The 23,160-nt window shown below is 43.6% G+C and overlaps 1 protein-coding gene across 1 annotated transcript in view; it reads right to left on the bottom strand.

Moving 5' to 3' along the window:
• SEC23IP (SEC23 interacting protein) overlaps positions 1-10,932 on the bottom strand; it is a 52,104-nt gene extending 41,172 nt beyond the window's left edge. Inside the window, exons 1-4 of the mRNA XM_023729878.1 lie at positions 10,707-10,932; positions 4,008-4,540; positions 2,142-2,364; positions 1,080-1,317 (exon numbers count right to left, since the gene is read on the bottom strand). Coding sequence (XP_023585646.1) covers positions 1,080-1,317; positions 2,142-2,364; positions 4,008-4,540; positions 10,707-10,869 — 1,157 coding nt within the window. The 5' untranslated portion in view covers positions 10,870-10,932. The remainder of the gene's footprint in view (positions 1-1,079; positions 1,318-2,141; positions 2,365-4,007; positions 4,541-10,706) is intronic.
• Positions 10,933-23,160: the final 12,228 nt, after the last annotated feature.

Here is a 23,160-nt window from a genome sequence, read left to right as displayed (position 1 = left end):
GACTGGATTTTTTATTTCTAATAATTATATCATTATATCCTTTAAGGAAAAAAAAAACTAGCAATTAATGATACTTGAAGTGTCAGCTCCTAAACAGAACGCAAGGCCTATTCCTTGCTTGAGGCTATTGAAAATATTAATCTAGAGATGGTTAATGTTTCAGAGGCCCCTTTAAATGTTAATGTTAGTGATGTTTTAACGTTTAATGTTGGTGTTGGTTATACAAGGTTTAATGACTACTACGTTAAAAAAACAGCTAAAATTCTGTATCTTATTTCCCATGCATACAGTTGATTTAACTTATTTCAAACATTTAATACACAACTACTAAGTACAGTGAAACCTGTGAGAGCCAGAACTCGACCAGACTTCCTTGTTTTTCTAGGCCTTGCAAGTCTTACCACTTTTCTATCACTCTTTTTAGTGGAAGATATTTGAGGTTTCCTTCTCTGACAGGTTTCCACCTTACACAGGTTCTAGCTCTCACAGGTTTTACTGTGTAATTATCACAGAAAGTTAAAACATACAATAAACATTAACCAGCAGTCTTAAGATGACTAGTATATCTCATGACATTAGTGACTATTCTGTTTTATATTTATTTTCACAAATCAGAGGATAACTTCATATTAATTTGAAAAATGGCCATATGCTTGCCATCTGTTGTCAACAAATGCCAGCAGCCTAAGTTCTTTTAAGGTTAGATACAAGTACCTTATTAGGTCTGTGATGTACCCCTGCAAAATACAGTCTATCTTTAAACACTGAGGCCTCAAGACAATAAAGTTAGGGTCCCTTGCCATGCCCATAAATGACCAAATGCTAAAACCCACTGCCATCAAGTCAGTTCCAACTCACAGAGACCCCATAGGACAGAGTAGAACTGCCATATAGGGTGACCAAGGAGCAGCTGGTGGATTCGAACTACTGACCTTTTAGTTAGCAGCCATACCTCTTAACCACTGAGCCACCAGGGCTCCTCATTAACAGCACCACTTAAAAAAATCATCTTCTTTGTGAAGAGGAACAAGACAGGTTCCTCTTGTAAATAAAGCCAGTTCCACTGTGAGTGGCGTTACACGAAGCTCCAATGTACACGCATAAAGCAGTAAAGTGCACGTACCTCTAGCTTCTCACTGAACTCCTCAGTATAGGGAATAAATCTGCTATCCGCGTCTCCCTTGTAGAACCAAGTGCAGCGCCTCACTTCAGCAGGCTCCTCCTCCCAGTACACAGGCTTCCTCACCCGGTCATAGAGGTGAACATCGTAACGCCCTCCGTCTGTCCCTAGAACCACACTCTCGGGGTCTGGCTGGACTAGAGCACAAAGTCCTCATCTTAGCCCAACAGTTACAAAGCATACTCAGAAAGAATAAAAAATGAATACGGTGACTAGCCCATCCTTAAAGACAAGGGACTAAGCTCATTTTTGTTTTAAAATATAAATATCAAATTAGTCTGTGCTGCTCAAAACTATGACTCTTCTTAAATGGAAAAGAAATAGCCAAAGCAAAATTTAAAAACATGATTATAAAATAATTCAAATAACTGGTCGATTTTTTTTCCACTCAAAGGAGTAATATCTACCTATAGCAATACACCATGAAGTATATTTCTAAGGAATATTAATAGGTTTTTTTTTAAGTCCAATAATCACTGAGATAAACAAGAAGCATATTTCTGTACTGCAGGACTTCTCAGAGCCTTAACATGCCTGTGCACTGTCAGTCTCCAAGAGGTGGAGACTGTAAGCAGCATTTCCAAAACTCATCTGAGTGTGGAACAATTTTTTCACACAGCCTCTCTGGGAATAAGTGTTCCACAGAAAATGCTCTTAGAAATGGCCCATAACCACAAATGAGTAAGGGAAATAAAAAAGCTGAAAAAAAACCAAAATCTAGGATATATGAGTTACTCTATTTTCTGATTTAAAACACATTTAAATAAAGAAGGAAATTACTAAACCACTTCTTCGGATATCTTGCTCAGATAAATCATATCACCATGTTAAGGTACAGAGTCTGGTGGGGTCTACAAGGATTAAGGAATTTGACATTCACAAAAACTAGACCATGGATAAACTGTCTTCATCTCTTCTCTTCCGTAAATCAGACACAAGACAATGCACGATCAGTACTTACCTGAATTATAGATTTCTTCAAGATTAAAAGAGTCATACACACTGAAAGGCATCCACAGTTGTTTGCATTCTACTTCCTTGCAGTAAAACCAGTGGGGTTGAACAGGTTCATATTGGTTTTGAAGTAGAAAAGGAGGTGGTGCTTGGACCGAGGGGCCTGCAGGTCTAGCCAGTACCTGCTGCTGTGCTGGTGGGGGCAAGGCTGACTGCACTGAAGGAGGACTCTGGAGGGGACAAAAAGTGAGGACCATCATGCTTGTCCAAAGGAACAGTTTGTGTATGCTTCTGAGCCAAACTGACAAAAGTAATAATTACCCTAGATATATTTCTGGACAAGTATTTAGTTTAACGGTGTCCTGGTGGCACAGTGGTTAGGAGCTCGGCTACTAACCAAAAATTCAGCAGTTCAAATCCACCAGCCGCTCCTTGGAAATCCTACGGGGCAGTTCTACTCTGTCCTATAGGGTCGCTATGAGTCCAAACGGGCTCAACAGCAACAGGTTTTTTTGGTTATTTAGTTTAATAACTAGGCCCCAAAACAATTAAAATATTAAAAAAAAAAAAAAAAACTCAAAAGCATTTGCAAAGGGAATGGGACTTTCTCATGCCGATGGCAATGTAAACTAACACCTTAACAGATACCAATCTAGCAATACATTGCCCGCAATTTATTTAAGCTTTAAAATGTGCACATACCTAAACCGAGCCATTCCATTGCTAAGAATTTATCCTAAAGAATAATTATTATAATGAGCAAAAATTTACCTATCAGGATGTACATCAAAGGGTTATTTATACTAGAAAAACACTGGGTTGGGTTCTTAATTCTTCCTTTTAATCTTTCCCCTTCTTCAATTCAGTTGATATCTCTTTTGAATTCGGATGAATAATTAGTTAAGAAAAAAGCATACAGGGACTTCAAAAAACGTACCCAATGCAAATGCTGTCCCATCACCCCCCGAGACAGAGTTTGGCTGTCTAGATCCAAGCTCCATAAATATAAATAAAAGAAAGTACTGAAGTAATCAATCTTAGTCCCTGTAACCGAGTGTTTTGATTAAATAGTGCAATTATAAGATGAGAAACTGGCAGTCTCCTAAGACAGTAATTGTTTCTACTCTCACAAGTCCCTAGATGATATTTATTATCTGGAAATATTGGCAGGTCGCTTACTCATTAAAATCAATTACTATTTCACTAAATAAACCAATCCCGCTGCCGTCAACTTAATTCTGACTCACAGCAACTCTACAGGACAGAGTAGAACAGCCCCATGGGGTTTCCAAGGCTGTAATCTTTAACAAAGCAGACTGCCACAGGGTGGTAGATTTGAATTGCCGACCTTTCAGTTAGCAGCCAAGCGCTTAACTATGGCCCTACCAGGGCGCCTTTTACTTCAATAACAGCTGATATAAATTAAGATAAAAATGTCAAACATCTTCACCAATTGTAACAAATATACCACATCAATGCAAGATGTTAATAATAGGGAAACTGGGGTAGAGGGTAATACAAGAACTCTGCACTTTCACTCAATTTTTCTGTAACCCTAAAACATCTCTAAAAATTAAAGTCTATTAATAAAAAATAAATTAAAAAACACTGAACCATCCCATGAGCTTTGTCGTTAACGGCCATCAAGTTGGCTCTGACTCACAGCCACCCTACGTTCAACACGACACAACAATGAGCTACTTTTAAGAAAATGTTTACTTCAAAGCATGTAGCTTGCACAGAACATCCTCTGAAAATAGTGTCACCATACTGATTATAAAATACAGAGCATTTTTAAAAACATAGGTTACGGTGAGAGAGAGAGAGAAAAATTAAGAGTGGATGATCAGGATATAAAAACCTGTCTCCATACCGGTGGCAAAGCTCCAGGAGGCATCTGGTACATCTGAACAGGGGGTCCAGGGGGTGGCAGCTGGGTGGGATGGCCAGGTGTCTGGCACTGCTGCAGCTGTGGTGGTGTAATATAAGGGTTAGCCCTGCTGCTGCCAGGAGTGTGGCGATACGGATTGTATCCTTGTTGGGGTGCTCCTGGCGGTGGGCTCCCAAAATGTGCAGGAGGGAGACCGCTCTGCTGAGAAGGCAGGTAAGCATTTACTCCCATCTGTGGCATAGGTGGAGCACCATACTGAGCCTTCGAAACAGACGGCGAAAATGCATTCAACACATCTTGCGATCCAGTTGTAAAAGGGAGAGCAGCTGGGGGTTTAGAGAAGGGTGATTGTCCAACCGATGCTGTTGCAGTTGTTAACGGTGACTGCCCAATATTCCCAAAAGGGTCACCACTGCTTGGTACCTGAGAGAAGTAACTAAATGTCTGTGGGGTAGACGTATGAGCAGAAGTCTGACCAAGGAAGCTGTCCTCCTCACCGACATCTGTGGAATCCTCTGGAACAGAACAGGAGAGCAAATGGTTCAAACTGTACTCCCTGTATCATTCTGTGGATATCAGTCTATGAGGCAGATCTAGCAATTTCAGTTTTACAAACTTATATTTCTGCACTACAGAAAAAAACAAATGACCGTTAAAAAGAAAAACTAAAAAATATGGGTAAGACTAAAACAAAAGGAGAGAAAATTTTAATTCACTCATAAGCTCACCTCTCAGACAATCACTGTTCACATTTTGGCACAAATTGTTCCATACTTTTCTAATTAGTACTTATATATAGAAGAAGTTTATTAAAATAGAAACAAAATCTATCCCTACTATCTTTATAAATTATTTTGAATGCTTTTTTTTTTCCCCTGGTTAAGAAATAATTCAAACGTTATTCCAGCACCTGAATAAATGTAAGAGTACTGAAGAGAAACTACAGATATTAACTCTGCTAACAAGAAGAGGTGTGTCAGGCCTCTTACCTACAAAGCAGTTATTGTACAAATGAATACGTGGTATTTGCATTTCCAGGGCAAAGTGGGTCAACCATTAATTTCCAACTCTAAAATCACACAGTATCACAAGCAGAGAAATCAGTCATTAAAGAATGCCAAATCGCTAGAAATGTCATTTTCTAACCCAGGGGAATTCTCTTCATTTCTCTTTGCCCAACCTGATCATCACTGTGGGTATTATCAATACTGTTCCAATCCCAAGTTATAAGAAGCATTTTTCCCTCTATGTGATCTCAAAAGTCCACCTCACTTTAATGAGCGCTTAGTTTGTTGCAACTTTCACCCTCCTCCTCCTCGTCTTGTCCTTATGACTCATTCCCTCTTATCTCCTACTGTTGGCCCCATGGTGTCCACCAGTGGGGTGGTCTGAAGCCCAGCACACAGGCACTCTGTGCTCCCTGCCCTCGAAGATCTGCCAAAGCACGCCTTTTCAAGCTCCCAGCTCCTTCTCAACTTCTGCTGAAGGAGGCCATGGGGGGGCGGGTCTGGCTTGTGCTGCCATGTTGCTCCCACTCACATAAATCGGACTAAGATATTCCACTATTCAAAATGTTCCTCTCTGTTGTTTCTTTGTAACAGAAATATCACTTCCTGCACAAGCTCTTCCTCAGCTTGTATCACTCTACTCTTCGGTTTCCAGTTCATACCCTCTCTTTTCAGTCACTGGAACCTAACCTGGACTCATCTGTGCTTCTTAGTTCATCCCCTAACCATTACAAGCATAGGAAAAAACCTCTGTGGCATCTTTCATCCTTTATAGAAAGCTCAACCTGATCCAAGACACTTTTTTCTGATCGGCATCAATTACAAACAAAATACTGTTCTCAGCATACCATTAGCCTCGCATCAGGAGCATTGCTAATTATATACCAACACACACCACATGTAACTACAACTTTAATGAGCACCTGTACACCGGAGCCACTCCCAGCTCTCTCTCTGACCTGGACTGTTCTCAAGTGCTCCAAATCCTACTTCCCACCTATTTTGTCAGTACTCCTGGCAGACTCAGCCACACGGACTTCAAGCTTAGAATGCCTAAAACTGAATTTTAGCATCTTAACCGCCCCCACCCCACATGCTCCCTTTACCATAGCTCCCTATCTCAATAAATGTTTGCCAATATCCACCCAGACATTCAAACCAGAAACCTCAAGTCTCCCAGCCTCCTCCCTCACTTTCACACCCCTCATTTAATCATTCAGATACTCATTCAAAAAACACTTGACTATGTGCCACGCATGGCGCTAGGAACCGGGGCTGAGACTCAACAAGGTAGAAGGGGCTGCTGTGCTCACAGAACTGACAGTCTGGCCTCCAGTGAGTTTCTAAGCCCCAATAATTTTACAGTTTAAAATCTCTCATGTCTGCCCCCCACTCCTCTACTCAGTGAGGCTGACTTGGGCCCAAGTGCTATCTGCTCCTGAATGACTCCACAACAGCCTCCGGAATCCAGACATCTTGCCACAGTCAGCCTCACTCCAGTCCACCTTACTCCAGTCCAGTCCATTCTCCAGAGTCTTTCTGAAACACACCTTGAATGTCACTGCCTTATTGAAAATCCTTCAAAGGCTCCTCCACACCTATAAGATGAACCACAGACTCCTCAGTATGGTACATGAGGTCTCTGTGATCTGGTCCCATTCTACCACGTGAGCTTCCCTGTGCACAAGCCACTTCCCTACACACACTCTAGTCACACTGATCTACCCGCAGAAGGAGAGGAAAAGGAAGGAGGGAGGGAGAATGACTGTGTGTGTGTCATCCATCCCTGTCCCATACTACCCACTACCAACTCCCACCAAATCTGTAGACTTTTACATGTCTGTCTCCCCAGACTCCCTAATTTCTATGCATCCTTCACCACTCAGCTCAAGCATCAGTTCCTCAGTGGGCCCTGAAGGTCTAAGGGAAATCCTTGCCCCATCAGCCAGCCTGAGACCACAGCTTTCACAGCAACCCGTCATTTCCTGTGTGGCTGCTATAAACTGCACTGTGACTACTTACACAGCTGGGTATGTGTGTATACTTATACACTGCGCGGTCCCTGAGGGCAGGGCTGTTCGCTCTTCTTTGTCTCCCAAACATCTATCACAGGACCCAGCAAACAGAAGCTGCTCAATCCATGTTTGCTGAATAAAGGAAACTGCTTCCTATGTGTCTCTTTCACTGATAGGATTCAGTGTTGCTTCCAATGCGACAGGCTCTTCTTTTGTCCCTGGAAGTTCTCTGAATGGCTAACTGTGAGCCTTTTTTAGAGGTGGAAATACTTGTTGCAGAATTTTCGTTCTAAAAACTGTTAATTTCCTCACAAAAATATAAGCCATCTCTAAGAAAGAAGCGTTTGAAAGCCAGTTACAGTAGCTATCCAAGTACTTGATCATGAAAATGTTTAGCATTAGTAGAAAGGAACACACACAAAGCAAACAAGATATAGCAAGAAAATGGGTATGAACCAAGACAACATGTGTGAAGCAGAAGGATGATGTGAAACCCAGGTGTGGTCTTATTTCTTCTTGCATCCTCCCATGGCATTCTGCTCCAGCCAGACTGGTCCTTCGCCAGAGACAGCAGTGCCTGAAGGCAGACGCACTGTTAAAGCACAACATATGTATTCCTGACTCCTGTCTTTCCATTCGTTCAACAAATATCTATTGACTAATTGGTCCACAGTTAGCATGCCAGGCACTGGTCTATGCACTGGGGATGGAACAATGAATAAAACTAAGCCCCTGCTCTCAAGGAGCCTACATTCTAGTGGGAAAAAATAAACAGATGCACGTGTCAGGTGATGATAAGCACCAAGAAGAAACAATACAAGAGCAGTGGGACCTTCGTGTACCGAGGGGAACCCTGATGCCCCAGTCTGCCTTTCTTCACTTCTCTAGGAAACTTTCCTTAGTCCTCCAAGCAATAATAAATTATTCCCTAGGATACTCAGCATTTACTGAGGACCTATGTGCTGGGCAGTAAATACTAGAAACAAAACGGTGATTAAGTCATAGCTGCAAACTTCAAGAAGTCCACAGTTCAAATGGGGAGGTAAACACATTTATTCCACAAACACTATACAACACTATGTGGCAGGTAAGACAGTGCTTTACAAAAACAAATTCATTTCTCATTACAGCCCTATGAGGCTGTACATATTTGGAAACTGAAGATCACAGAGGTAAAATAGCATGCCCGGCATCACATAGCAAGTTAATGACAAGGCCAGGACTACAACCCAGACATTCTGCGCTCCTACACACTATGCTCTGGTTATGCCAAATAATCATTAAAAAAGCAATCTCCCTAAACTCACTGCTGTCGAGTCGATTCTGACTCATAGTGACCCCACAGGACAGAGTATGGATGCAAAAGCTGGGCAAGGAAGACAGAAGAATTGATGCCTTTGAATTATAGTGTTGGCGAAGAATACTGAATATACCATGGACTGTCAAAAGAACATACAAGTCTGTCTTGGAAGAAATACAGTCAGAGTGCTCCTCGGAAGTGAGGATGGCGAGACTTCATCTCATGTACCCTGGACATGTTATCAGGAGGGATCAGTCCTTAAAGGACATCATGTTTGGTAAAACAGAGGGTCAGCAAAAAAGAGGAAGATCCTCAACGAGATGGACTGACACAGTAGGCTTCAACAATGGGCTCAAACGTAACAATGATTGTGAGGATGGCGCAGGACTGGGCAGTCTTTCATTCTGTTGTACATAGGGTCGCCGTGGGTCAGAACCAACTTGACGGTACCTAACAACAGCAGGACAGAGTTGAACTGCCCCACAGGGTTTCCAAGGTTGTAAATCTTTACAAAAGCAGACTGCAACATCTTTCTCCCACGGAGCAGCTGGTGGGTTCGAACTGCCACCCTTTCAGTTAATAGTTGAACACTTAACCACTACACCACAAGGGCTCCCTGCAATCTCCCTAGACAATAATAAAGATATGAACAAAGAACAACGAGAATACAAAGGAGTGAGGGCCTAAGACAACAAGAAAAAGTTTCTCAGGAGAAGTGATACGTTGTCTTAGAAGATGAGGAATGCATTCTGTATTTCTACTTTGCAGATAATACATGTCTGTCTGTCTCTCTTCTAGGAGCCCTGGTGACACACTGGTTAAGCGTTCAACTGTTAACCGAAAGGGTGGCAATTCGAACCCACCAGCTGCTCTGTGGGAGAAAGATATGGCAGTCTGCTTCTATAAAGACTTACAGCCTTGGAAACCTTGTGGGACAGTTCTACTCTGTCCTGTAGGGTCGCTACGAGTTGGAATCAACGGCAGTGGGTTTGGTTTTGGGTTTGGTCTGTCTCTCTTCTAAACCGTGAGAGGTGCACTGTTTATCGGCATTCCCTAGCAGGGCTTGGCACACGGTAGGTATTTGCAGTACAATGGTTCTCTTTTATATGGCCTTTCTCGCCATGGTCTTATAACTCCCACCGAAAGACTGGGTGGGAGTATGCAAATTAGGTGCTTGTGGCCCACCAAAGGGATTGACTAGCTTGCTAATAATGTAAATAAGGTGCACGGCACCCTTGTGGGGGTGGGACCATGCAAATAAAGTGTACAAAACCCTAATGAGGGAATTGGTCAGTTTTGCCATCGCGCTAGGCTTAAGAGAGAGCCAATTCCAGAGCAGAGAGGGGACCTGACTACCACCAGGAGGAAGAGATGGGAGAGGATCGCGCCCTTTTTTGAACTTGGGATCCCTGCACTGAGATCCTCTAGACCCAGGAGACAGAGAGAGCGAGCTGTAACACGAAGACGGCAAGACTGCAAGAACCTCTAGCAGAGAAACAGTGGCAACAGAGGCAGCAGAACAGGAGACTGGCAGGAGGCTTACTGGTGGAGTCCGGTGCCTCCAGGCACTTGTTGGAGCTAGGCTCCCAGACCCACTGAGCAAGAGAGCTGAGTGCCTTCAGGCAGGAGGCTTCCTGGCGGAGTAGGGTGCCTCTGGGCACTTACAGGCAAAGCTAAAAGAGCTTAATAACACTTGCCCAAGCAGGGCAGAGGCCGAGGGGCCAGAGAGAGGCATGCCTGGGGGCCTGGCTGAGAAGAGGATGTCCTGATTGAAGGACTGTATCCTGAGCGTTCCTGAACCCGAATTGCAACCTCTTAACCAAAACCAGACCAAACTGTTGCCAATGGAGTTGATTCCAACTCATAGCAACCCTATAGGACAGAGTAGAACTCCCTCATAGCATTTCCAAGGAGCGGCTGGTGAATTCGAACTGTGGACCTTTTGGTTAGCAGCCAAGCTCTCTTGCCCACTGCGCCATGCCATTTTTACAGTAGTCAACAAAGATATGTTGAATGCCAACTCTGGACAACCTGGAAAAGTGAGAGAGTTCGTTCCACGAAGAACAAACCCATGACCCAGCCTCCGCCTCCAAGATCCCAAAGCCCCCACCCAGCCTCCGCCTCCAAGATCCCAAAGCCCCCACCCAGCCTCCGCCTCCAAGATCCCAAAGCCCCCACCCAGCCTCCGCCTCTAAGATCCCAAAGCCCCCGCCCACTCAAATCCGGTCATTGATGCCCCTGGCAACCACTCAGGGGGTCAGATCGGGGTAGAAAGAAGACCTCCTGTCTGGCCCTCGTCACTCCACGCCGCCCCCAACACACACACTCGCCCCAGCGGATCCTCCCCTCCCTTTACTACCTCCTGGCAAGAGCAGGGAGGCTGGCGAAGCGGCAACTTGGGTGACTGGGATGAAGGGCACGTTGAAGCTGAACTCCGTAGCCGAGGAGGAGAACAGTAAGTTAGTGCCCGACGAGGAGGTGGAGGCCCCGCCGCTGCCACCGTTAGGTTTCCTCTCGCTCATGGCTGCGGCCCACCGTCCGTTACACGTCACCGGGCAGCCGGTGCCCACCGCCGACCGGAAACCAGTCACACTCGGGGCCAGCGCACTTCCGTACTTGCGCACGAGGTCCGGAACTCCCGGCGACTCGTCAGCTGCCCGCCCCTTTTCCCTAGCTGGCGTCGCCAGAGATCGACATGGCGGCGCGGGCTTCACGCCCGAATCTATCACGTGACACCCTCCACGGCTCCCCAGCGAAGCTGGACCGGGAGAGCCAGCGCCAGAGCAGGAGCGTGGGAGGGCGAACGCTGCCGGTTCTGAATCAGTGCACAAACTGAAAGTTACGGATTGCCAAGGACGCGCTGGGCTTCCAGTGCCAACGGGAGCGTCTAACTGGCAAAGGTTTTGGAGGAACGGCGGAATGCCGCGGGTAGCGGACTGCTGCCAGCCCTCTGATAACAGAGGAAAAGTAGAGGGGAGAGTTGGCAATTCGCAACCAACGAGGAGCCAAACTCATCCACTCTTGCACCCACATCGAACTCGCCCAGAAATAGAAATGGTAAAGCTTTAGAAGTTTTTAAGCCATAGGTAGAAAAAAACTGTTTAAAAGAGAAACCAGGGGATTGAAGTTTAGGGGTATGACTTTGTAAATAGCTTTCTGTATAGATAGATCTACAGTAGTTTGGTTAATTCAATCCAAAATGCATTGTGGATTACTTGAATCTAATTGTCATCTTTCATATATTTAGAGATTAGAATAGAAACAATAATAACAGATAAGCAGTCTTTCAGCTTCTTGGAGGATGGGGGGAGGAAGCTCAAAAGAGACCCCCAAGAGAAACCTTGAAATAATGAGACTTTTCCGGTTCTCGCCCCCACCCCAAGCTGTTTGCATCTGTATAGAACCTAACTTTATTCATTAATTCTGTAACTAGCATGTTGGGGGTGGGGGGAAGCAATGTGCTAAACACCCAGAGTACAGTGATGTATAAGGGGGAGACCCTTCCTTCCTGGAGCGTACAGTCTAGTTGGGAAGACAGACAACTAAACACGTATGAACTAATGTGTGGTGAGTGTTATACTGTAGAATTTCCCAAAGTGTGTTACACGAAACACATCAGGAGGGGAGGGAGCCATAACCCTTCCATAGGGTGAAGCAGCAAATATCCTGGACAATCAGACCATGGACAAAGAAACGACCTAGTCTGGGGTGACATGAAAGACTTTCCTGAAGAGGAAAAATTAAAGTTGAGACCTCAAAAATAATGAGCAGATGTTAACTGGAAAAGCTCAGAGGAGTGGGGTTATAGGAGGACGTAAGAGACCAGATTAGATAAAAAACAGTATGTGGGATTGTCCTCAGATGCCAGGTTTGATTTCAAGAGAAACAGAGGTATACTAGCAGCTGGAGCTGAATGAGCTTTTGGAAAAATATTGGGAGATAAGGATGAAAAGTAGACAAAGGCCGGATGGTGCAGGGTCATATAGGTTAAGAGTAATAGGGAATCAATAAAGGACGTTAAGAAAGGTAGAGAAATAATCACAGGAGGAAGATATGGCAGTCTGCTTCCGTAAAGATTACAGCCTTGGAAACCCTATGGGGCAGGCAGTTCTACTATGTCCTGTAGGGTCGCTATGAGTTGGAAACGGAATCAACTCAAAAGCAGTGGGTTTTGTTTTGTTTTATTTTATGTTTTCTTTTTTTTAATTTTATTGTACTTTACATGAAGGTTTGCAGAACAAATAGTTTCTCATTAAACAGTCAGTACACATATTGTTTTATGACATTGGTTAACAACCCCACGACATGTCAACCCTCTCCCTTCTTGACCTTGGATTTTTTTTTGGTGAAAATGGACATAGCCAAAGTTAAACCATTTCAAAAATTTCTACAGTGACATCAATTACATTTGTCCAGTTGTGCTGCTATTCTCACTATCCTTTCCCAAATTATTCCCTTGTTGTTATCTTCAGCTCACTGCCCCATATTTTTTTTTTTTTTCGAGAAATAATATTTGCTCTGTAGAAAGTTCATGCTGACTTCAGTGTAATAAAATGGATAAGAAAAGAGCAAGCCTATATGTAGCAAGAGCAGTTGGCTGGCTGTTGCAGTGGACCAAATGAACAACGATGATAGCTCAAATCAGAGTGCTTGTGGTAGGAATGAAAAAAACAGGAGTAACTTCTGGGGAAAGATGTCAGATTGAACAGATGCATCTTCATTGCCGTCTCCTGAAACTATGCTGAAAGCACAAATAGGAACTTCTTTTTAAAAAGCAGAAACCCATAGGGATGGAGAGAATGGCAGAGGATTAGATAGCAACAAGATTTTGGAAGCCACAAAAAAGATAGACACGTTGTAGATAATTTAGCGAACCAATAGTGGGGAAAGTCCAAAGGCAACTTGATCTACACCATACCAAAAAAAACCCAAACCCATTGCTGTCAAGTTGATTTCTGACTCATAGCGATCTACACGATAGGTTTATGACCTGATGACATCAGGCCCTTCTAGAAGTGGCAGTGAATCTGCAGAGAGAGGTTTAGTAATTAGGAGAATTGGTATAAGGTCTGTTTAAGAAGCAGTCAATTCCTCTCCCCAACTCTGTGTTACTGAACTACTGACTATCCCCCTTCTAGGAAAAAAACTAGGTTTTTTTTTTCCTTCTGGAGAGGGTGAAACAGATGGAAGATTAACCAAGTATGTACATACTGAATAATGAAACAATCTCTTCCCCAACCCCTACCCTGATTTCCCCATTCAGCTCCAAGAACACTAGCAGCTAGGTCTTCAAACTGTGGGCAGGAGATTGGAAGAGTCTTCCCTGTAGAATGGGAACAAAAGATCTAGAGATACTGAAATCAGTGTTCCCCAATCAGAATGGCTCAGCCAAATCACTCGATAATTAAGTTCAGAATAAACAAGCCCCTCTTACATGCTCTGAGTTCCCATCATTTTGGTCTTCATATACTTCAAATAATGAGAAACCAAGGATCACCACCCAGCTCAGAAAGGCCTGCAGGATGAAAGACCAAAGCAAGACAAAAGGAACCCACACAGGAAGGAAAAAAACTATCGATAATATCCTCAGAGGATAAGGATTTGCAACAAGAAACACGATCAGGGTGCAATTAAAACAAAAAAAGAAGAAGAAGAAAGATGCAGGGGGAAAAAGATAACAGTTAAATCTCAGTAGAAGAATTAGAAGATAAATAGAGGGAAATTTCCCAGAAAGTAAAGAAAAAAGATGGAAAGTAGGAGAAAAAACAGAAAAACTAGAGTACCAGGCAAAGAAATACAATATCTGGATAATAAGAGTTCTCCTAAGAATAAAGTATAGAGAAAATGTAAGGAAGGTAATCATTAAAGAAAAAAAAAAAAAAAAAAGATTTTTTAATTCCCAGAAATGAAGGACACAAATGATCAGATTGAAAGGTGTGAGTACCCAGCACAATGGTTATAGAGAGGCCTTGTGGCAGGGACTGAAGCTTGCCAACAACCACATGTATGAGCTTGGAATCAGATCCCCTTCTCCCCAGGTGAGTCTTCAGAAGACACCACAGTCCTGGAGGATAGTTTGAATGCATTCTTATGCAAGACCTTGAGCCAGAGGTACCCAGATAAGCTGTGCCTAGATTCCTAACCCACAGAAACCATGAAATAATAAATGTTTGTGGCTTTGGGGTAATTTGTTAAGCAGCAGTAACTGAGACATACATACTGTAAACCCATTGCCATCAAGTCGATTCCAACTCATAGCAACTCTCTAAAACAGCAGAACTGCCCGCATGGGGTTTTCAAGGCTGTAATCTTTACAGAAGCAGATAGCCACATCTTTCTCCCACGGAACCTCTCATGGGTTCAAACCGCCAAGCTTTTGGTTAGCAGCCGAGTGCTTAACCACTATGCCACCAGGGCTCCTTACTATAGTTCTGGTCCATATTTATTGCCCACAGTTATATATGTGTAGACTACCGTATTGTATAATGTTCAGAGATACCATAGAATTTTGCAAGACAGAAAAAAAAGAAAAACCCTAAAGAGTATTCTGAATATTTCTAACTTGTGTATTTAAAGTAAGAAAATAACATTAGATCAATGGACTAAGAGCACATTTTATATTGTCCTTATTACGGCAGTACCAGTCTCATTCTAGTATACATGTCTGTCTCCAAAGAGCTCTATAATTAGTGTAATTTTCTAATATGAAAATAGTTGGGAAGAATTGCTCTATCTCTGCCAGAGTGATCTTTTTATAATGTAAATCAGATCATATCATTGCTCAAAATTCTTCACTGGTTTTCCATTGCATTTATAAAAGTTAAAGCCCTTCGCATAGCTCCTTAAGACCTTCATGGTCTGGCCCCTACCCACCTCTCCTGCTTCATGTACTATCGTTCTACCCCTAACTCATCAACACGACAGGTTTTCATAGTCTTCACGCTTGGAATCCTTTTCCTCAAATGTCCAAATGCCCATGGTCTCCGCTTCTGTCACATTACCTTCCATCTCCCAGTTGGCACCTATGGCCTCATGAGGAGTTCCTTATGACTGAGGAAGAGACAACTCATGCGTGGTTCTGCACGATATGCAGACACCACTCGAAAGTGGACAGCAGCAGCACTACAGCCCGTTTCTGGGATTTCCCTGAAGTACAGTGGTGAAGGGAGATCTTCTCACTGGGCAGAACTTCAAGCAGTGCACCTGGTTGTTCACTTTGCTTGGAAGGAGAAATGGCTAGATGTGCGATTGTATACTGATTCATGGGCTGTGGCCAGTTGTTTGGCTGGATAGTCAGGGATTTGGAAGGAACATGATTGGAAAATTGGTGACAAGCAGGTATGGGGAAGAGGCATGTGGATGGACCTCTCTGAATGGGCCAAAGAAGTAAAGATATTTGTGTCTCATGTGAATACTCACGAAAGGGTGACCTCAGCAGAGGAGGATTTTAACAATCAAGTGGATAGGATGACACGTACTATGGAAACCAGTCATCGTCTTTCCCCAGCCACTCCTGTCATTGCCCAATGGGCTAATGAACAAAGTGGCATGGTATAGGGATGGAGGTAATGCATGGGCTCAGCAACAAGGACTTCCACTCACTAAGGGCGACCTGGCTACAGCCACTGCTGAGAGTTCAACCTGCTAGCAGCAGAGACCAACAATATGGTACTATTCCTCAAGGTGATCAGCCAGTAACTTAGTGGCAGGTTGATTACATTGGACTGCTTCCGTTATGGAAAGGGCAGCATTTTGTTCTTACTGGAATAGACATTTACTCTGGATATGGATTTGCCTTCCCTGCATGCAATGCTTCTGCCAAAACTACCATCTGTGAACTTACAGAATGCCTTATCAACCATTATGGTATCCCACACAGCATCACCTTGGATCAAGAGATCACATCACAGCAAATGAAGTATGGCAGTGGGCCCGTGCTCATGGAATTCACTGGTCTTGCCATGTTTCCTCATTATCCTGAAGCAGCTGGGCTTGATAGAATGATGGAATGGCCTTCTAAAGACACAATTACGGTGCCAGCTAGGTGGCAATACCTTGCAGGGTTGGGGCAATGTTCTCCAGGAGGCTGTATATGCTCTAAACCAGCATCCAATATATGGTGCTGTTTCTCCCATAGAGAGGATTCATGGGTCCAGCAATCAAGTGGTGGAAATGGAAGTGGCACCACTCACTATTACCCCTAGTAACCCACTCATAAAACTTTTGCTTCCTGTACCCCTGACCCTATGCTCTGCAAGTCTAGAGGTCTTAGTTCCAAAGGGAGGACTGCTCCCACTAGGAAATACAACACTGATTCCATTGAACCGGAAATTAAGAATGCCCTCCAGCCACTTTTGGTTCTTCAAGCCTCTGGATCAACAGGCAAAGAAGGGAGTTACTGTATTGGCTGGTGTGATTAATCCCAATTACCAAGAGGAAATCGGATTGCTATCACATAATGGAGGTAAAGAAAAGTATGTCTGGAATGCAGGAGATCCCTTAGGGCATCTCTTAATACCACCATACCCTGTGATTAAAGTCAATAGAAAACTACAGCAACCCAATTCTGACATGACTACTAATGGCCTAGACCCTTCAGGAATGAAGATGTGGGTCACCTCACCAGACAAAGAACCACAACCAGCTGAAGTGCTTGCTGGGTAGAGGGAATACAGAAGAAGGTAGTTCTATTTACCAGCTATGACCACATGACCAGTTGCAGAACCAAGGACTGTGATTGTTACAAGTATTTCTGCTTTGTATGTGTGCATCAAATACTTTTGTTTCCTTATAAAATGTAAGCTGTAAACAGGGCTGGTGAGTTTTCGGTTATACGTGTGTTAGTTTTATCACATTAGGCGCAAGTATAATATTAAAATTGTCTTTATTTAGAGATTGTATATGGTTTAGGGAGATATGTGTGGGTGCCAAGTTGACAAGGGGTGGACTGCGATGATTAAGGCTGTGTGTCAACTTGGCTGGGCCATGATTTTCAGTGGTCTGGCAGTTATGATGTAGTTTGGCAGCTATGTAATTCTGTAATCACCTCCATGAGATCTGATATAATGCGATCACTTCTGTGATGAGATCTGCTGTGAACAGCCAATCAGTTTAAAAGGAGTCTCCTTCGGGATATGGCCTGCATCCAATATATGTGAACTTTCTGGCAAAGCCTCTGGGCTTTTGCTTGCTCCAGATCCTGCATCTGGCCTCTGGTTCTTGGAACTTGAGCTAGCAGCTTACCTGCAGATTTTGGGATTCATGAGCCTCTGCAGCCTGTGAGCCAATGGCCTGCTGTCTTACCTGCCAATCTTGAGTTCATCAGCCCCTGCAGCTATGTGAGTCAGGAGAAGCCTCCAGCCTGACCCACGGTCTTGGGACTTTCCAGCCTGTACAACCATGTGAGCCATTTCCTTGATATAAATCTCTTTTTATATATGTACGTACATATATATGTATATTTCCCCCTAACAGGTGGAATCAGTCCCTGGAGAAGCACATCATGTTTAGTAAGGTACAGGATCAGTGAAAAAGAGGAAGACCTTCAACGAGATGGACTGTCACAGTGGCTGCAACAATGGGCTCAGGCATAACAATAACTGTGAGCATGGCGCAGGACCGAGCAGTGTTTCATTCTGTAGTACATAGTCGCTGAGTCAGAAATGACGCAATGGCACCTAACAACAACAACATATGTGTGTGTGTGGGTGTATCTATATAGATACATGTATATATATATATATATATATATATATATATATATATATATATATAAATAACAAAACCAAACCCATAGCTGTCGAGTCGATTCTCATTCATAACGATCCTATAGGACAGAATAGAACTGCCCCATAGAGTTTCCAAGGAGCAGCTGGTGGATTCGAACTGCCGACCTTTTGGTTAGCAGCTGAACACCTAACTACAGCGCAACCAGGGCCCCTATATATATAGAAGCCTTGGTGGCCCATTGGTTAAGAGCATGGCTGCTAACCAAAAGGTTGGTTAACCAAACTCTACTTAGAACTCAGGCAGTTCTACTCTGTCCTGTAGGGTTGCTATGAGTCAGAATTGACTCGACTGCAACGAGTTGTTCTTGTTGTTAGGTGCCGTCAAGCCAGTTCCGACTCATAGTGACCCTATGCACCACAGAACGAAACACTGCCCAGTCCTGCGCCATGCTCACAATCATTGCTATGCTTGAGCCCATTGTTGCAGCCACTGTGTCAGTCCATCTCGTTGAGGATTGTCTTAGTCATCTAGCGCTGCTCTAACAGAAATACCACAAGTGGATGGCTTTAACAAAGAGAAGTTTATTCTCTTACAGTCTAATAGGTTACAAGTCCAAATTCAGGGTGTCAGCTCTAGGGGAAGGCTTTCTCTGTAGGCTCTGGAGGAAGGTCCTTGTGAGGCATCAGTCTTCCCTTGGTCTGGGAGCATCTCAGCGTAGGAACCTCAGGTCCAAAGGACATGCTTTGCTCCTAGCACTGCTTTCTTGGTGGTATGATGTTCCCATGTGTCTCTGCTTGCTTTTCTTTTTTATATCTCAAGACAGATTGGCTTAAGACACTATCCAATCTTGTAAACCTCATCACTATAACCTCAACCTAGTGATAGAGTTTACAGCACATAAGGAAATCACATTATATTACAAAATGGTACACAATCACACAATACTGGGAATCATGACCCAGCCAAGTTGACAGATATTATTGGGGAACAATTCAATCCATGATAAGGGTCTTCCTCTTTTTCACTGTACCTGTACTTTACAAAGCATGATGTCTTTCTCCAGGGACTGATCCCTCCTGACAACATGTCCGAAGTATGTAAAACGTAGTCTCCCCTCCCCATCCTTTCTTCTAAGGAGCATTCTGGTTGTACTTCTTCCAAGACAGATTTGTTTGTTCTTTTGGCCATCCATGGTATATTCAATATTCTTCACCAACACCACAATTCAAAGGCGTCAGTTCTACTTGGGTCTTCCTTATTCATTGTCCAGCTTTCGCATGCATATGATGTGATTGAAAATACCATGGCTTGGGTCAGGCACATCTTAGTCTTCAAGGCGACATCTTTGCTTTTCAACACTTTAAAGAAGCCTTTTGCAGCAGATTTGCCCAATGCAATGTGTCTTTTGATTTCCTGACTGCTGCTTCCATGGGTGTTGATTGTGGATCCAAGTAAAATGAAATCCTTGACAACTTCAATCTTTTCTGTGTTTATCATGATGTTGCTTATTGGTCCAGTTGTGAGGATTTTTGTTTTCTTTATGTTGAGGTGTAATCCATACTGAAGTCTTTGATCTTCCTCAGTAACTGCTTCAAGTCCTCTTCACTTTCACCAAGCAAGGTTGTGTGATCTGCATACTGCAGGTTGTTAATGAATCTTCCTCCAGTCCTGATGCCCCTTTCTTCTTCATATAGTCCAACTTCTCTGATTATTTGCTTATCATACACATTGAATAGGTACGGTGAAAGGATACAACCCTGACGCACACCTTTCCTGACTTTAAACCATGCAGTATCCCCTTGTTCTGTCCGAACAACTGCCTCTTGATCTGTATACAGGTTTCTCATGAGCACAATTAAGTGTTCTGGAATTTCCATTCTTCACAATGTGCAACGAGTTAGTTTTATGCACATATATATGCTTATATACATACATACATATATATATATATATACATACTTCATTGGTGTCTTAATTATCTAATGTTGCTATAACAGAAATACCACAGGTGGATGGCTTTAACAAGAGAAATTTATTCTCTCACAGTCCTGGAGGCTAGAAGTCTGAATTCAGGGTGCCAGCTTCAGGGGAAGGCTTTCTCTGTCAGTTCTGGGGGAAGGCCCTTGTCACTAATCTTCCCTAGTGGAGGAGCTTCTTCCCGCAGGGACCCTGGGTCCAAAGGATGTGCTATTCTCCTGGCCCTTGTTTCTTGGTGGTATGAGTTCCTCATGTCTCTTGGCTCCCCTCTCTCTTTTACATCTCAAAAGAGATTGGTTTACAACACAATCTAATCCTGTAGATTGAGTCCTGCCTCTAATCCCACCTCATTAACATCATAGACGTAGGATTTACAACACAAAGGAAAATCACATCAGATGACAAAATGGTGGACAATCACACAGTACTGGGAATCATGGCCTAGTCAAGTTGACACATATTTTAGTGGGACACAATTTCAATCCATAACAACTCGTTTTGCTTCCCTAGAGAACTCAGCCTAAGACAGATAGCATCTCCTTTTTTTTAACCCCAATGCCCTTTACTTCTAATGCCCTCAGTAATTACTTATCCATAAAAAACAAACAAACAAATCCATTGCTGGGACAGAGTAGGACAGAGTAGAACTGCCCCACAGGGTTTCCAAGGAGCAGCTGATGGATTCAAACTGCCGACCTTTTGGTTAGCAGCCGAATGCTTAACCACAGCACCACCAGGGCTCCTACTTATAAAGAGTGTGGCCTGATATCCTCCTAAGGTCCCTAGGGGGCTCAAATGGTTAAGCATTTGACTACTAACCAACAGGTTGATGGTTCACACCTACCCAGTGGCATCTCGGAAGACAGGCCTGGAGATTTGCTTTCAAGATGTCACAGCCTTGAAAACCCTATGGAGCTCAGTTCTACTCTGCACACATGGGGTCTCCATGAGTCACAATCAATGGCAACTAACAACAACACACACAATGTCCTCCTTAAATATAATAAATCCTTCAGGTGAGATGACAGTGTTGTTGCCGGTGGTGGGGAAAAAAAATCTTGCCATAGAAATGTGTCTTCATAGACCTTCCCCTAGCCTTTTACATTTTTCTAAATCCTTATTTTTAGTATCAAAATGTCTCATCACAAAAAATCTAGAGGGTGAACTTATTCACATTACAAAATCATTACATTTCAGAAGGATCACAAAACCAGTTGCCATCTAGTCGACCCCGACTCATGGCAACCCCGTATATGTCAGCAGAGTAGAACTGTGCTCCATAGGGTTTGCAATGGCTGGTTCTTTCAGTGGTAGGTAGCCAGGCCTTTCTTCCCAGGCACCTCTGGCTAGATTGGAACCTCCATCCTTTTTGGTTAGCAGTGGAGCATGTTAACCATTTATACCACCCAGGGAGGGACTTCTCAGAAAGATCACAGTGTCCTTTTAAATCAAATCTGAGCAATTGTTTGATTACAAATCATTAAATACTCCACAGATGGAAAAACCAAAAGCTGAAGTGTTCCTAGCCACTGCTGAATTGGTATCAAGCAGCATTTTAAACAAAGCAAATCTAAAATTATAATAATTAAAAAGCAAGCAGTTTCATGTCAAACATTCAGTTTTCATATTACAGCCACAACTTGACAGCTCTTTCTGCTAAATGAATGTACAAATGATAGTAGTACCCTGGTTAGGTCTCCATGGATCTGAAACTCGATTTTTTCAGCCCACCCAAACTCACAAGAGCCAGATGTATAATCCAGTATGCCAGTTAATTAGTGCATAATGAGAAATAGAGATTACTAAGAAGGAATTGAGATCTGAGTTCAGTTCCTGTTTGTCATGAATTGAATTATGTCCCCCCAAAAATGTGTATATCAATTTGGCTGGGCCATTATTCCCAGTATTGTGTGGTTGTCCTCCATTTTGTGATTATAATTTTATGTTAAAGAGGATTACAGTGGGATTGTGTAACACCCTTACTAAGGTCACATCCCTGATCCAATGTAAAGGGAGTTTCCCTAGGGTGTGGCCTGCACCACCTTTTCATCTTACAAGAGATAAAAGGGAAGGGAAGCAAGCAGAGAATTGGGGACCTTATACCACCAAGAAAGCAGTGCCGGGAGCAGAGTGTGCCTTTGGACCTGAGGTTCCTGTGCTGAGATGCTCCCAGAAAAAGGGAAGACTGATGACAAGGACCTTCCTCCAAAGCCAACAGAGAAGGCCTTCCCCTGGAACTGACACCCTGAATTTGGACTTCCAGCCTACTTAGACTGTGAGAAAATAAATTTGTTAAAGCCATCCACTTGTGGTATTTCTGTTACAGCAGCACTAGATGACTAAGACACTGTTCTTCTCTAGACTCCATACAGATCACCTGCCTTCTATCACCACACCCTTTCTTCAGTGGAGTAGACGGATCTGATGAGACTGGAGTTGTCTTAGGTACATTTTAGGCCCCAGGGAAACACTGTTTCACTGTTGAACTTGGATTTTCTCACAATTCCTCAGCAGAATTTAGGACGGTTAGGTTGCCGCCTACCATCTTCATTTTCTGAGGGTATCTTGATACACATTTTTTGGGAGTACCTTACCACAGCTCCCTGGGCGTTTCTAGACTCTAGGCCAACCCAGACTAGGGTGTTTTCGCCGTCAGAGGCAAAGAGTTGGGCCAGTGGTGAGCCCCTCAATTAGGAAACAGCTCTTCCACAATGCCTGAGATGACAGCAAAGGTTGTTTGAGGTCTTTAAAAGGCCCCCTGAACTAAATGTTTACCTCCCTCAGCGGGCTAAGACCTTATCCAGCTAAGAGAAAATCACGGCATAGGGCTTCGGACAAGGCGCCGCAGAAGAGTTGCCCCAGCAAAAAAAAAACCACCAAGAGCAGGGCGGGCACCAACGGCTGCCTCACTCACTCCTATTGCCCAGAGCCGACTGTGAGGTCTCTTCGAGTTTGTGCTTTGGGCTGTTGCGGCCTCGAGCTGCGCAAGGACTCTCACTAGGAGTTAGTAAACCGGGATGCGGGAATTTTCCCGGCCACGCTTGCACAGAGTGACAAACAGCAGCAACCCGCCCGCGGCTCGCGACCCCACAGCTAGGCGTTAATAG

Source organism: Trichechus manatus, unplaced genomic scaffold (assembly GCF_000243295.1).
Source record: "Trichechus manatus latirostris isolate Lorelei unplaced genomic scaffold, TriManLat1.0 scaffold00031, whole genome shotgun sequence".
Lineage (NCBI taxonomy): Eukaryota > Metazoa > Chordata > Mammalia > Sirenia > Trichechidae > Trichechus > Trichechus manatus.
This window is presented reverse-complemented; position numbering and strand designations above follow the sequence as displayed.